Source organism: Nipponia nippon, unplaced genomic scaffold, assembly GCF_047370975.1.
Source record: "Nipponia nippon isolate SJK-2023a ecotype South Korea unplaced genomic scaffold, ASM4737097v1 scaffold_3, whole genome shotgun sequence".
NCBI classification, from domain to species: Eukaryota; Metazoa; Chordata; class Aves; order Pelecaniformes; family Threskiornithidae; genus Nipponia; species Nipponia nippon.
Window position 1 is genome coordinate 81,252,142 of NW_028262347.1, and position 14,688 is coordinate 81,266,829.

Here is a 14,688-nt window from a genome sequence, read left to right on the forward strand (position 1 = left end):
TGAGCTATATGACAGTACCCCCAGGTTGTTCAGCAACTTAGCTGACTTGAAATAGAGCACTGGAACAAAATATGTTCTGAGTGATTTTTAAGTAAAAGCTAATGTGAAAATGTGGGAGTTTGAACCAATGTAAACACATTAAATTTAAAATGATTTTCAAATGTAGTAAAGAAAAAAATAGTGTTCCTGCTCTTGAAATTCCTAAAGGACACATTTTTCCTTCTGAGTCATGATTTAATTAGATTATATTTTATTAGACATTCTTTACAAATTTTAAAATACTGCTATTATACATGCACAAAGGAAAATCAGTTTGAACAACTGTATGTAGGCATTCATTGAAGTCAACCACAAACCAGGGACATTTTATGTCAGTTATCAATGTACTCGATATGTATATCTAAAGTGCATTATGTTACAAAAAATATAGAAAGTCAGCAGCACCAAGATACGTTCACAAAATAAATACACTAGTCAACAAAATAAATTACGGTAAATGTGACAATAATAATTGTCTTAGCCTTAGCAAAAAAAAAAAAAAAAGAAAAAAAAAAAGAAAATTCACAATAACCAAATGTGCAGTTTCAGAGAGCAATGGGGGAAAAAAGGTTTTATTCTGAGCATTTACAATATTTACAGGTAATAAATATTTTAATACTTCCCATATGTTCACTATTACAGAATACTGCAATATGTCTTCCAAAAATCTCTTGCTGAAAATGTCAGCGCCTCCTGCAAAGAAAAAAAGGATAGAAAAAATAATTTTCACTTCAAATACATAGACACAAAATTAATAGCAAGATTGCCACAAACTATAATGTGCCTTGCTAGTAAACATTTGCAATAACAGGGCTGGTTTAACAATGCTACAGTTTTAGACATCTTTTTGAGACCTTTATTTTATTTCCTTCAATGCAACTCAGCTAGCAGTATGAAGACCTGCAGTTTTTCATGGCACTGAGGCCATCTATTCCACTATATTGTACACTCAGAGAAATAGGAAGGGGCTTTAGTTTTCTTTAGAGCCTTATGCAAGAAGATTCCTGAGTGCTACAGGTAGAGAAATTGTATCAACCTATAATAAATATGCCAAATGATAAAAAGAAAAAAATACAGTTGGAGAAATGAGAAATTTGTTCTGAAGATAAGAAAAAGAAAGTTCTTATTGAACACTGTGGCAAGCATGCCCCTGCTGTTGGGTGTGATGCCAGGCTTCTGATTAAAACAGTCCCACGGGGCTTATTTGGTCTGTCTTTCCCACTGATAGACCACCTGTTAGACAAGGGTCTGTTTATCTTAGAGGTATATATTTCTGTGCTGTCGTGCACACAAGTGTATGCAGTACTTATGCAGTAAGGGTTGCTCAGGTCTTGAAGTGAACAGATCCTTGATAGCGTGTCTCTTTAAGCGCTTGAATGAATGAAAAGACTATAATCCTGAAATTTTCCCTCTGTGAGCCACAGAGATTGGTCCTGAAAGAAAAAGAGCATCTCCTCATGTTAAGCTCTGACTCCTGTTGCATTCAGTCAAAGCTGAAACAGTCAGCTGTATACAGTCCTAAGATTTGGGAGTTTCCTAAGGGATGCTGGCAGCCTCCTGTGAGTTCTGTACTCCTCCCTTCCTTGTGAAGGCATGAGAATAAAAGCAGACCCTGCTCCTTTCCTGTCAGTATATTACTTATACTACAATATTATTTTAAGTTACTTCTTAGTGGTGCTGCAGAAAATGCTGAAGGGTTGGGCTTTTTTCCCTTCTGTCCCTGTGAACAGCACGTTTCTGTAATGCACATTGGTTCCCTGGGAAACAGCTATAGGATGGAATGTGAAGCTATAGGATGGAGCATGATTCGCTCTGTTGCTGGACTGATCACCGAAGCTGTGGGTAGCGTTCCACATGGCAGACGTGTGGGTGTGAGATACGAAAAGAAGCAAATCCTTGAGAGTTTAAGAGGAGGGGGGGGTTATGTGCTCATTGAAAGTGAGACTTCATTTAACATTAGGGAGTCTACTCATTTGAAAGGTTTCTTAGGAAATTAGGTAATAACAGCTTAATTGAGTTGGAACGGGAATATAGCTGGAATGCCCATGAGAAAGAGTTTTTTAAGTTCCTGGAATGGAAATGCTAGTATGAAGCTCCTTAATAATTAACAAGTAATATTAGGGTGTATTCAGGCTGTATTACAATATGTATAATAATGTCACACAATTCGTACAGCATGACTGTATATGTGTCTGCACTACACAGGCCTATTTTTAAGAGCATGATATTGTCAATTTGGCTTGGATTTTAGGCTTTGTTTTAGTGTTTAAGCTAAGCCACAACTTGACAACGGGCTCTTTTCTAATGACTACTTGCAAGCTGCTTTCTGTTATTTAGTCCCAGATTTTGCAAGATTGGCTTCTTTTATGAGATACTTCCTGTAGTAAGTCAAAAGATCTAGAGAGCACATTATTTTTGGTCTTTTTTCTGACCCAAGCCCAAAATTTCGGGATCGAGATTGGGCAGAGGGAATTGGCATGAGGATTTTAGTTCAGTGTATTGAGAAGAAAAGAAGCAGAGATACAGTGAAAAGCACACTTAAAGTTTATCTTTGCACTTCCTTGACATTTGCCCTGCTGCATTATTCTTATCCACTTCTTCACTGTAAAGTAATGATGCTCCTCCTAAGCTGCAGCTAGCCTTAGGGGTGCTGCAAAAAGAGCTTCTACTTGTGTAGCACATGGATATCCTGTCTGAACACACCTTCCTTGTCCCCCACCAGCAGATAGAGTAGAAGTTCCTGATTCAGCTCTCAACCTCACTCAGATGTGGTCATCCCTCCATCTAAAATGTGCTTGGCTACCTTCTGCCAATAACCACATAGACAACTGCATTGAATCTGATTCCCCCTATCTAAAGTACATGTCAGGGAGTTGGGACCTGCCTTCATTTAAAGTTTAGAAATTATATCTTTTACCAGCCTACTGGGATAACTACAAGCTCATATACTAGCAGTTTCTTAAGATCTGAACCAGCATATTATGCTCTGTACTTGTGAAGGAGGAATTTCATTTTCCTGCTTTATGTCTTCTCTTTGTTTAATCATCTTCAATTAAGTATCTAAAATACAGATCCTCTTTAGCAATCTGCCCTGGAGAAATACTGCGTCTTGGGCAATAATATCAGGAAGGTAAAGCTGGACTGCCTTCAGCAGTCTGGGCTCCACAGTAAAGCTGGCTGCCTTCAGCCATCCAACCATACTTCAAACAGAAAGGCTGAACTAGGAAAATCAATAGGGTTGTACCTGTCATTCTTTTACATATCCCATTGGATATACAACCAAAGGCAGAGTAGTAAGAAAAAGAAATAACACTCAAAATGCCCTAGGATGTTTTTTCCCTACGCTCAAGATTTCTATGTGCTGAAGACAGGTGCTATTTTTTGGCCACCACGGTTCCTTAACACCTCTTGAGATGTCAGGCGACTCCTGACTGGAGTCCCAGAGTGTGCCTTTCCTAAGGGGCTGAGACAAACCAGCCTCTCATACTTTGCTACTAACTGCTACAGCCATGCTAACTGGTTTATGGTCAGGGACACTGAATGTCTAGCCCCGAATGCTGGTAACTCCTGTAGATGCCAGCAGAAGTTGAGGCGACGGAGCACGTTGCAAACTGTGGCCTGTAAAGCTTAACCCAAGACTGGATTTTAGTAAATCTGACAATGGCGTCTCTTTCTAACGGATTTACTGTGAGCAAGTGGCACTTCTCCTATGTCTCTATTCTGCCAAAGTGAAGGGGAGAAGGAGCGAAAAGGGTGGGGTTTTTGCTGTTGAAAATGCACATATTTGAGGAGAACTGAGGGGTGGACTCCTTGGTTTTGTCTGCATGTGTGCAGACTTCCACTCAAGCTGAGATGACTGCAAGTGGATGAGTTGCTTGGGGCACTCAGGCTGAAGTCTCCAGCTCGCTACTGTCCTGAAAACCCTTCATTGTCATACATGGCAGAAGCACGTCTCTCTCCAAAAGCAATGCTCAACGTTTTTCAGCAGCAATGTAATTGTTTCACGAGCTGGCAAAAAGATGAAGCTGAATTAAAAAGTCCTAATGGCAGGGAAAATTTTATGGTGAAAGGCTTGTCTGCATTGTTTGCAGATATTACTAAGAGAGAAATATTCCATGTTCTCCCCTAAGGTTAAACAGTAAAATGAAAAACTGTAAAGTAAGGGTAGGAAAGTTGCCAAAAAGGGGAGGCGTTGAGAGGGAGGAAAGAAAACTTCACTATTTTATAGATGCAGAGCCTTAAATAAAACTCAAAGCTTTCAATCTGCTGAGGCCCAAGTGTGGGACCAAGATCTGATGTGAGAGACACTATGGTTAAAACAGGAAAGGAAATTTTAGTGGATATGATGTGCTTTCTTTTTGCAGAAATAACTTTACTTACTACTCACTCAGCTTCAGGAAGCTTATTTTGGCAATAAGTGGTTTACTTGAATTGTTTGTCACAGGGAAGAAAGACTTTGTCACCAGTGCTAAGTGGAAAGGGTACTTACTTACCTCCAGAAAGCACCTTGAGACAGTGCACTGCTTGAAAAGCCACTGCCTAGTTATGAGCATGAAGGTGTGCTATTACTCCAGGTTTGAGTGAGGCCTTAGCCTCTCACACCAAAGGATAACAATTTCAGTAAATGTATGGTATACCCCCCAAAAGGATATATCAGAATTACCTTAAAGTGTGATTATGTGTAGTAACAGAGTTGTCCAAGAATGGGCTCTCGGTCACACCGCTTCCATACACGCCAGAATTTGGCCAAGCTGAGCGGGCTCGCCTCTTTTTCTTCTCTTGTTCCTTACGTTTTCCAGGCTTTGCTTTCTTTTTTTTCCCCGACACCTTCAGGGGCTGCTCCTTGTAGTTCTGTGATTTGTTTGTCTCCTGAGTTAGGTATCTGCCCTCATCTTCACTACCAAATCGGACAGGGTAGTTCTTCGTGTTGGTAGCAGGTTTAGGATTAGGTGAAACCTCTGAAGTTGCACGGATTTCTGCAGTGTTGACACCTTCAATTAAATTTTGAAGGAATATTCTTCTTCGTAAGTCTTGGATTGACTTGCCTTTGTCATGCAGTAGTTGGTGCTCTGATACAGCCCGTTTGCTAAAGAAAGAGAAGAGAGGAGAGGGAAAAAAACATTTAGGATTTGGTGATTGCCCAGTACTTGGCACAGCTCCTCTCGCCTTGGGCAGTGGTGGCCACAGTGACTGTGTACCAGCTCTCAGGCTTGGAGACATCCAGTTAAGTCAGACTGCTGGAGTAAGTCCTGCTTCTCAGAGTAGCTGCTCCCTACAGAGAAGGGAAAGACCTAAGCGGGTAATAATTCTCAGCTGACCGATCACACACCACTGGACCTGGAGTTGGATTAGTCACTGCTCTGTTCTAGGAAAGCACTACAACTCTTAATATATCACACTTCAGGCAGTAAAAGCAGGAAGGCAGTTGTCAGAGACAGGAAAACTAAAAGGTCAGATAATAGAGCACTGCAGTCAAGCAAGAGAGGGGGAATAACAAGTACTTGCACTGAAGCCGGAAGCTGTGTTTATACAGCATCATTCTAATAATTTTCTTCTGCTCAGTCACGTACTTCAAAACCATAAACAAATACATAAAAGTGCATTTCATTTCTAAATTTAAATAAGTGCAGTTGCAGGAACGTAATGGAAAATTGTTCGAATTTGGGTGCCTAAAATGTAGGCACTTCAGTCCATAATGAGCTATCCATAGAGGCAGCAGCCTGAGCATCAGCAGAGATGAGCCTCAGCCACTCCTGTTGACTTCGCTGCTTGGTCACTTGTGTCTAATTATGGGTTTAGATGCCCTTCTAGTATTCCTTTCAGCATGAACTTTTGGGGCCAAATTTCTTGTCTGCTATGCTCTCTGAGTTTTATGCTAGTCTTCTTCACTGGATCTTCTTCAAGAGCATCCTGGTTGGTTTGAGTGGGTCTCTGGTACTATTCCAGAGTTCATGACCTTTTGGTTCACTAACCTCTGTCTTGTTTTCGAGGAACTGGGAGATGGTTAGCTATCTGTCTTTTAGAGATGTTGTACTGGCAAAGAAGGTATGAAACGTCTGAGGAAAGAAGATACAAGTGGCACCTGGATAATAAATAACCATGAGAAAATACATGCTTTTTCCTTGGTGTGGGATAGATGCACAGCTGCACTGTGAACCACAGAAAGAGCGCAAGCTGGGATTGTAGCTATGTTCCCATGAATGCTATAATACAGTTTATCCTTCCAATTGCCCTACTTCAGTATGCTGAGATTGGCTACGTATCCTCTCATCTTGCATCAGGGTACTGCATGTGACTGGATTCTTACTGGCCAAAGAAAATGAATTCACTGCCTTGCCTGTCATATAATCATTTGGTCAGTTAGCTGGATAAGAAGTTGTTTCTGCATGTGGGTGAAACGGGAGAAGATACATAACTGTGAATGAATATTCCTTCCTCCATCCCATCCCTAATTATCCTGCTTCGTTACCAGGTTTCAAAATGTGGCAGACAAAGATAGTATGCTAAACGGTTGGGAGTGTTCTGCAATTTATCTTTCTCAGTCTCTTCAGCCAAACTCTTTAGATTTGTGATTTGATCAACCGTAGAGCTATTTGAAATTGGCAACTTCAAGTAACATTGGTTTAAGAGCATCCCCTTCACTTTTTGTCTTTGTAGAGCTGCACTTTTTGACTATTGGGTTCAAGTGATGGGTTTAAGTGATATTACATCTCTGTTCAAACAGCAGCTTTCCCCCATTGCACAATGAGACTGAAAGATGACTCTTGTTTTTGCATGAAGTCATACAGTAGGGATACTTGCTCAAAATCAGGCCTAGATATACTCGGGTTTGTGAGCACACATGTGACCAAACATTGTCTATGTTTTAAGCATCCCAAAATCAGTTTTGGATGACTTCAGGCTCTAGAGCAAGTATTTTATGCCCTTCAACTCAATGTCCCTAAGCAAAAATGCAATGTGATAATACTGAGTTGAACCCATATTGTTTCATTCTCTTCAGCACAGCTGTGACCATTAATGCAAGCTCAAGATCTCCCCCAGGAGAAATTTTTTGACCAGTGCACTCCCTGAAGCTCTCCAATAGCCATCTCTAACAACCTGCTTGTTAAGGTCAGTCTGATTTGCAAGTATGCTAATAAAACTAACACCTTGGACTCCTCTGAGTGGCATACTTCTGTGCTGCTTGTCAAGCTGTCCATTGTGGCTCACGTTGCATTCCTAGCTTCAGTAACCTATTTTCCCAGGATATTTGCATGGGAAATGCAGTTCTCCTTTCACTCTTCTAGTTTATAGAAAGCATACAAAATCTCAGTGCTTTACTGAGTCTAAAACAGTATGTCTCATAGCATAGCTTTCCTACTGCCTCTTGTAAACTACCAAGGATAATTCTTTTTATCACAGACAACCTAAAGCTGCCTTAATCCTGTAATGTGTATTTGGTCAATTTACCCACTGTGACAAAATCTTGAATCTCTAAAGCCTGTTATTAAAGTCCTCTTGATTGAAAAGCTATTCCATTTTACAGAGCTGAAACCTAAAGATTTGGTTCCAGTACACACAAGGCAGTCAAAGAGCATTACAAGATCTACATCTTGTGCGAGTATGCATTTCCAAAATAATGCAGGGATTGACGTGTGAGGGGTTAGTGTGCCAAAGAGGGTGAATTTCTGTTTAAATGTCTGTATGATATTTAGCATCAAGTCTGGCCCCAAATAACATTCTGCTATTCCAGATGATTGTATAACATTACGTAGTGTTACATTTCACATGACTTTTATTACTCAGCCAGACTTAAGGATTACATTTTGCCTACCAATTTCCTTTGTATGCTCTAGATCAAACATCTTCTTAAAACAAAGAAGATGTGGTAGATACATATCTCTTTGACCTTCTGCCTCCTTCTGCCTCAGTTATTCAAACAACTCCTGTGTTTGTAAATCAGGGAAAAATACTTGCCCAAGAAGGCTGATGTAAGAGGTGCTTCATAATGGAGATATCAACAATATCTCACCCACACACACAGAGTAGGAAGGTAATGGAAACTGGAATGATTGCATTCATATATTGGGTACAGTAGGTAAAAAAATATTAGGCTGTTAGGGTTGAGATGACCCACTAGAGGTCCCTTCCATCCTTCTATAAAATGCACCTCTCATTCAAGGAAAAAGAGTCTGACCCCAAACCAAGTGCCGTAAATGCTAAGCTTACATGTGGTGGGCACTTTTGAGAGAAGGATATTGATGGTTTGTATTTGACCAGTGTGTCCAAACAAATTACTGTATCCAACTACACTATGCACATATGAGACTTAATGTCTCATTATGGGGAAAAGAGTAGAAATCCATGACTTGTGACTATTCTGACTTCATGTACTTCTAGATAAGCTGTTCTTTTCAGGCACATTCTTTCTTTGTTTTTTTCACTGGCTATCTAGCCTCACTGAGAGGCAACATTCTTCAAGTGACAACTTTCTGCCTCAGAGTTGCTCTTATTTAACCATTATTATCCTTGACCACTCATGTTGGATTACTGGATAGTAATAATAATAACTGGAAAGGAGTCAGTCAGCTCTCTGCCTGGATTTTGCAAGACTGAGTGCCCTTGCCCCTGGCTCCCAAAGGAGTGAAAGCTGCTCAACCTATCTCAGGGTTAGGAAAAATATTTTGAACAGATCTGGGGACATGGTGCTGCAGTGTCTGGGCATGCTGATAAAAATATCTAATTTCACTTTGAGGCATTACTGGGTTTCTCAGAAGTTCTTTAGCAGCTAAAGCATTTCTATAACAAAAAATATGTCTGGCAATCTTTTCTTGGGACAATTTGCTATTGCTTTCCATGGGAGATTTGCCTCAGTAAAGTCTGTAGAACCAGGCCTATGTCATTTTGATTATTTTTGCATGGCTATAATAATGTGCTTCAGTATTTTCATCCATTATTGGTTTAAGCCTTTGACTGAAAAAAAATATCTCTAGGCTTAAGTGAGTTATTAACCATTAACTCTAGGAATGGTTTGTGGTGATATTAAAACAGGACACATGTTTGAGTGTGGTGTCTGTGTTTGTGCTGTACCCACAAACAAAACTACGTGAATGCCACTAACTGACAGCTAACTGGTTTCTTGTGTGTGTTTTACATGCCATAGCAAAGAGGGAGCTGAGAAATGCATTTTGACTGTTTAGCTTCCACTTTTTTTCCCCCTGTCAGGACGGAACAGGGATGTTGGGAAGACCTCTCATCCTGACCTTTAAAAACAAGTGTTGGAGCAATACTAGCTTCAAAAAGAGAAATAGTATTTCTTAGCAAATCTAACTTTTTAAAAAATAAATTTGGCTTAGATCCAGGCCAGAATTTCTTAGCCAAGGAAATGCAGCATTTGACTGTACTTCAATTATTGTCATTTTTTTATTTCTGAAACTGAAGTTTGGTTCCTCTATATCCCAAGAGAAGAAAATGGTCTCAAATGAAAGAAATAGCTCAACAACAGTTTGCAGGAGTACAAAACAACTAAGCATTAATGGACTGGGAAGAACACACTGTAGCATTATCAGCAATAAAATGTGCTACACAATTTGCTGTAGGAGATTTGTAATAGCTGTCTGCCTGGTGCCAAAATTTAGGTGTGTCTGAAGTCACTTCAGCTGGGGGATTTTTTTTGTTGCATAAATGGCAGAGGAAGTGCTATTTGGAGATCTTGTCCTTATGTATGTAATAAAACAGTTACAAGGAAACCCATCTGAAATTGTTTGCTGTGTCATGTTTCTCTATAAGTTGTGACTGGATTTTCCAACCCTCTTTCTCCAACCTGACTTCCTTTTGATCTTAGTAACAATACAGCCCTCCACAGTATCACTGAAGTGTTTCTTCCTTAGAAAATCTGATGCAAGTCCAGTGAAAGCCAGTGAGTTAGATGTGTGAGGCAGCTGCTCCTACATCAGCCCAATGGCTTCTCTTCTGCACTTTGCGTAGGGGATATTAGTATAAACCACGCTGATTATTTTGGAAGAAGCAAAAAGGTCATTTCCTGAACAGACTCTCTTAAGTTACATTATCATTTATCAAAAAATATCCATCTGCCTCCAAGTCAGATACTGGACTGACTCCCTTTGGAAATTTTTTTTTTTTTTTGCTGAAGTGGCAGAAAGCCAAAGAAATTGTTCAGTACTTGAGTTTCGTGAGCCCTCGCTACTGCGTGTTTCCCTTACCCTTATCAATATTGGCTCCATGCCAGTGCCGGAGAAGTATATGGTACTTAGTGTAACATACAGCAGTTTGATAAAACGGGGTGCTGCCTACGAGGACCCTCCCAGGGCGCCGAAAGGTGCACGGGCAGTAGCGCAAGCTGGACGAGCACACAGCTGTGTTTCTGCTCCCCTCGGAAGAAGGGACCCTCAGCTTTAACATCTCCTTCCCAAAAACTTTGTAAGTTCAGACAGCTGAAAAGCGCCCTTTCCCTGCCCCAGACGCCCTCTTGCCTGCTGCTTAGACACCACCGGTGGGCACCTGGGGCAGGTAACCCCAAGCCGCTCCGCGGCAGAGCCGCGCCGGGAGCGCTGCTGGAGGCTGCAGCCCCCCCGGGGCTGCTCCCGCCGCCGGCACCGGCGCTGCTGGCCCGGGGGGGGCCGGCCGCCTCCCTCCCCACCCGCACCCTGACCGAAGCGAGAAAAAAAAAAAAAAAAAAAAAAAAAAAGAAGAGAAACTCACAGTCTGCGGCTGATCCCCTCTACTGATCTCCCGTAAGAGGGCACAGAATAACTCAGGAGAAACACTGCGAAACTCCACTGCTGGAAGAGTTTAGTGAACATTGTATCCTCCGGGTCTTAAAACCTGCAAGGAAAGGGAGATCAGTCCCGAGGGACACATGCGCCAGCGCCGTCCTCAAGCAGTCCCTGCTTTCGGCTCTACCAGCTCCGAGGTTGTGAAGGAAAAACAAACTTTCTGAGCTCTCGGAGGCGGCTCACTTCTTCCAAACTTCGCTCCCTCTCTCTCCCTTCTTTGCTGACTGCCTCTCCCTCCCTCTCTCCTTCCCTCCCTCCCTCTCTCTCTGTCTCTCGCTGCCCGGAGGCAAGATCTTTCTCAATATCAGTTAAAAAAATCATCTAGCTCATATTTGAATAGGGTTAGGGAGCGCGTCCATTTGTCTCCCTGAGCCCTGTTCAATTCTAGTCCGCTAAGTCGCTGTCTCAGGGCTTTAGGTTACAGGAGAAGCCCTCTTTGCAGATAAGGAAAGATTCCCAAAAGTCAGCTCAGCTACCCTTTTCTCTGTAAACACACACACACGCGCGCGCAGATTCAGGCGCGGGGGGAATGCATCTATACATCTGTCTTTAAGTATACCTCTGAAAAAAAAAAAAAAAAAAAGGCAGGTTCACGTCCTCTGCTTCCTGCAAGTTGGGTCCACGACTGTGGCAAGGAAAGGGAACCGAAGCAAAGAGCGCTGCCTAGCCGGAGAGCCCGAGAGGTCTAAGAGAAGCGGTGGCCCGGGGAGGCTGAGGGGCTAGGAAGCATGCTTGGCTCCGCAGGTTGGATTGGGCTGGAGCCTGCGATGTTCACACGCTCCGAAGCAGCCTCTGGGAGACCTGCGGGAGGACGGAGGGTTTTGCAAAGAGATGGCGCCCTAGGAACATGTGAGGAGAGAGCGGGAGCCCGGGCGGGATACCCACAGCCAAAGAGGAGACTAGAAATCAGCGCTTCCCGGGACCGGGATCAAAAAGGAGCGAAGAAAGGGAAACACCCGACAGCACATGCACTCAGCAGACCCTAAGGGCTCCGGCCAAGCTCTTCGCATCTTCTGCAGCCGGGCTCCTCTCCCTCTCTCTGCCCCCACCTCTCCCTTTTTGTGTTTACCCCTAGGGCAGCGCCTCCCCTGCCGTAGCACAGTGGAAAGGGCGATTCCCCCCATCCGTGGGGGCACTTCTTAGATCGAGCCCGAAAACCCAGCCTGGGATCGTTGCCGCCTTTCCTTTCACACACCTACCGTTGCTGGTCGCAGTTCCCCTATTAGCTGGAGGGCTGATGCCTAATGATGTTAATTGTACGCTAGCAGAGGGGAGGGGGGGGCTGAGGGGGAGGGCTGGGGGAAGGACTCGCAGTCTATGAACACAGGCGCTCCTGGCCAAAAAAGTAAACTAGTGGAAAGTTTTCTCCTCCTCTCCCTCTTTCGCCTTCCACTTCGCCCTCTGTCAGTCTGGCCAGGGCGTCGCAAATATCTGTGTCAGGTTGCGCTGCCGTGCGAGGCGGGCAGCGGCAGCGCCCGGGGCGGCGGGAGGGCGGCGGGACCCCCCCGCGCCCCGCCGGCAGCCCCGCACCCCCCCGACGGAGGGACCAAATTTTTCCATCACGGGAAAAGACTTATGTAAAAACCAAAGGTAACACAATCCGCCCCTTTATACAGCCTGCTTGCGCAAGAAACTGCTCCGAGCTGTTACGAAGTAAGGTACAGGGGGAAAGCCTGGGGGGGTTTGGGGTGCCCCTTGTCGTCGTCCGTCCCCGTCCCCGTCCCCCCCCCCCCGCCCCCGGCGGCTCTTCGGAGGGGCAATACTCCGCAAGCCAATCTCCTGTTTGACGGCAGAGGCTGGGCTCTCCCGCACGCCGTGGCCCTGCCCAGGCGGGCAGCAGCGAACACCTGGGGACGCCGGCTCCCTCCCGGCAGCATCCCGGGACGCCTCGCCCCTCCGCGGCCGCGCACCCTCCGCGGGGCTCCGCTCCGCGCCCCGCCGAAACCTCCCCGGAGCCACCTGCCCGCAGGTACCCAGGGGGTCGCTGGTTTCTGCCGCCGACAACCTGATTTACAGCAAACGCTTTCCCAACACCCTCGCAAGCCGCTACAGAACACGGAGGTGTGCCGGCTGGTTGCTCCTTCTCATCCTCTCCCCACACTAAGGAACGCTTTCTGCAGAAAGTTTAGGTGCAAAGCAAAGCATTTTTCTACCTGCAGGTTATTTTGCGTTAAACGACACTTGTTGCCACAATTTAAAAGCCCGGCTCCTTAGCCAAATTTCATACCGCATAGGCAAATTAAACCGAAAACATAAGAGCTGAAATAGAAATCACGCTGAAAACATTAAATCGTTTATGTTGTAAATAAATTCCCTGAACACCTGGTAGGCTATAAAGTAAAAGGTATAGCTAATATGCTGCTTTGATTTACCCTGCCTTTTCGACTAATTAAAAATAATCGTGACATCCCCTGAAAACAGCACCCACATACTCATAGGTCTATTGCTGATGTTAAAGGTAAAACTTCCATCAAATATTTTTAGAATTTCCTTTCCCCCAGAAATAAAAAAAAAACAAAACAACAACCCAAACCCAACCCTTACAGACTCAGGAAAAATAAATAGCCTTTATAAACTTGGAATACTGAAGTTTCTTCACAATTTATTACTTCACCTTTTCCTTGAGTTACAGCCCTCTGTGCCTCTCAGAGATCACTCTGGCCAACAGTGGTTGATCTTCTCAGCAATCGCTTCCAAAACTATGTTCTATACTTGAGAAAAAGAAAAAAAAAAAAAAAGAAGTGAAATAAATCAAAAAAGTAATACTTTTCAAAAGAAATCCAGTCCTACAGAGTTTTTATTCTGCCTGCAACAGATTAGTGCTAAATAAAGGGTGTTAAAAGCAGGTGCTCTTCTCCCTTGCTGCTCTTTTTATTACGAAGAACAGAAGCTTCACCTAATATATATAGTGAGGGAGACCCTTCTCTATTGCTTTTATTGAAAAGACCAAACTTGTGACATCACTAACCACCTTCCTATGGCTGAGTTTGCCTCATCTCTGCCTCAGTGGGCTTGGGGAAAAAAAAAAAAAAAAAAAGAGAGAGAGGAGAAAAAAAAAAAATACAACCCAACTATGGCCTTGTAAATATGGCAGGAACTGAGCAGTGCCAAACCCGTTTAGGAGACTTACTATCATACCATGATACCATGCCCCCCCCCCCCCCCCCCCCCCGAAGCCTGTTTGTCATCTGCAGCAACGGGCGCAGCGCCTTTTCTCCTGCCACCTACACAAATGCTTAACCCGTGAGCAAACTCCTCCTGGTACCTAGCTTCACGGCAAGCCTGAGCCCTCCTCCATGGCAGGACGGGGCGAAAAATCCCCTCTTACCAGGGTTTAACACCCCTCCCTCTCTTTTCCCCGTCGGATGGGTGCGCACCCGGGGAAGCGGCTCCCGGGAGGGACCAGCCGCCACCTGCAGCATCTCACCTCACCGGCCCCGGCCGCTTCACCCTGCCAGCTCCGGTGTCCCTTGGCCTCGGGGGAGTGAGAGGATGAGGCTGGACGAGAGGAAGGACCGGCGGAGCGATGCTTTGGCACAGGTCGGACGCTTTGGCCGGACGGAGCGTTTCCCGTCCCCACACCTATGCCAAAGCATCGCTCCGCGCATGGGGCACCCCCGGGCACGGCCGATCCCGTGTCTAGCAGCGGGGAAAAGGCACAATTTTGTTCAGGTTTCACCTGCCGGGGCCTCGGTTACGGCAGGGCTCCCCGCCAAGGCAAGGCGCTTGCGGTGGCTGGTTGCTTTCCCAGCCGGGGCTCACGGAGGGACCGGTCGTTTTGTCCGACCTAGAAAAGGCTTCGGCTGCGGGAAGGTGAGGCAAAACCCTGTGTTTGCCTTTCTGGTCAAGTCCTCCCTGCCGCGACAAGGCAAAC

At 44.6% G+C, this 14,688-nt stretch overlaps 1 protein-coding gene across 6 annotated transcripts; it reads right to left on the bottom strand.

Annotated features, from left to right (window-relative positions):
- Positions 1–253: 253 nt before the first annotated feature.
- Positions 254–14,241, bottom strand: PTHLH (parathyroid hormone like hormone). 6 transcript variants are annotated; one of them, XM_087766333.1, is made up of 5 exons: positions 14,143–14,241; positions 13,429–13,525; positions 10,741–10,863; positions 4,703–5,125; positions 254–732 (listed from the first exon to the last, which is right to left on the bottom strand). In XM_087766333.1, the coding sequence occupies exons 3-5, from the start codon at positions 10,839–10,841 to the stop codon at positions 723–725; spliced, it is 534 nt and encodes a 177-aa protein (XP_087622459.1). In that variant the 5' UTR covers positions 10,842–10,863; positions 13,429–13,525; positions 14,143–14,241; the 3' UTR covers positions 254–722. The 6 variants fall into 6 exon arrangements, with proteins under 6 accessions (XP_087622459.1, XP_009463171.1, XP_087622461.1 ...); XM_009464896.2 differs by lacking the exons at positions 13,429–13,525; positions 14,143–14,241 and adding an exon at positions 12,014–12,060; XM_087766335.1 differs by lacking the exons at positions 13,429–13,525; positions 14,143–14,241 and adding an exon at positions 11,884–12,005.
- Positions 14,242–14,688: the final 447 nt, after the last annotated feature.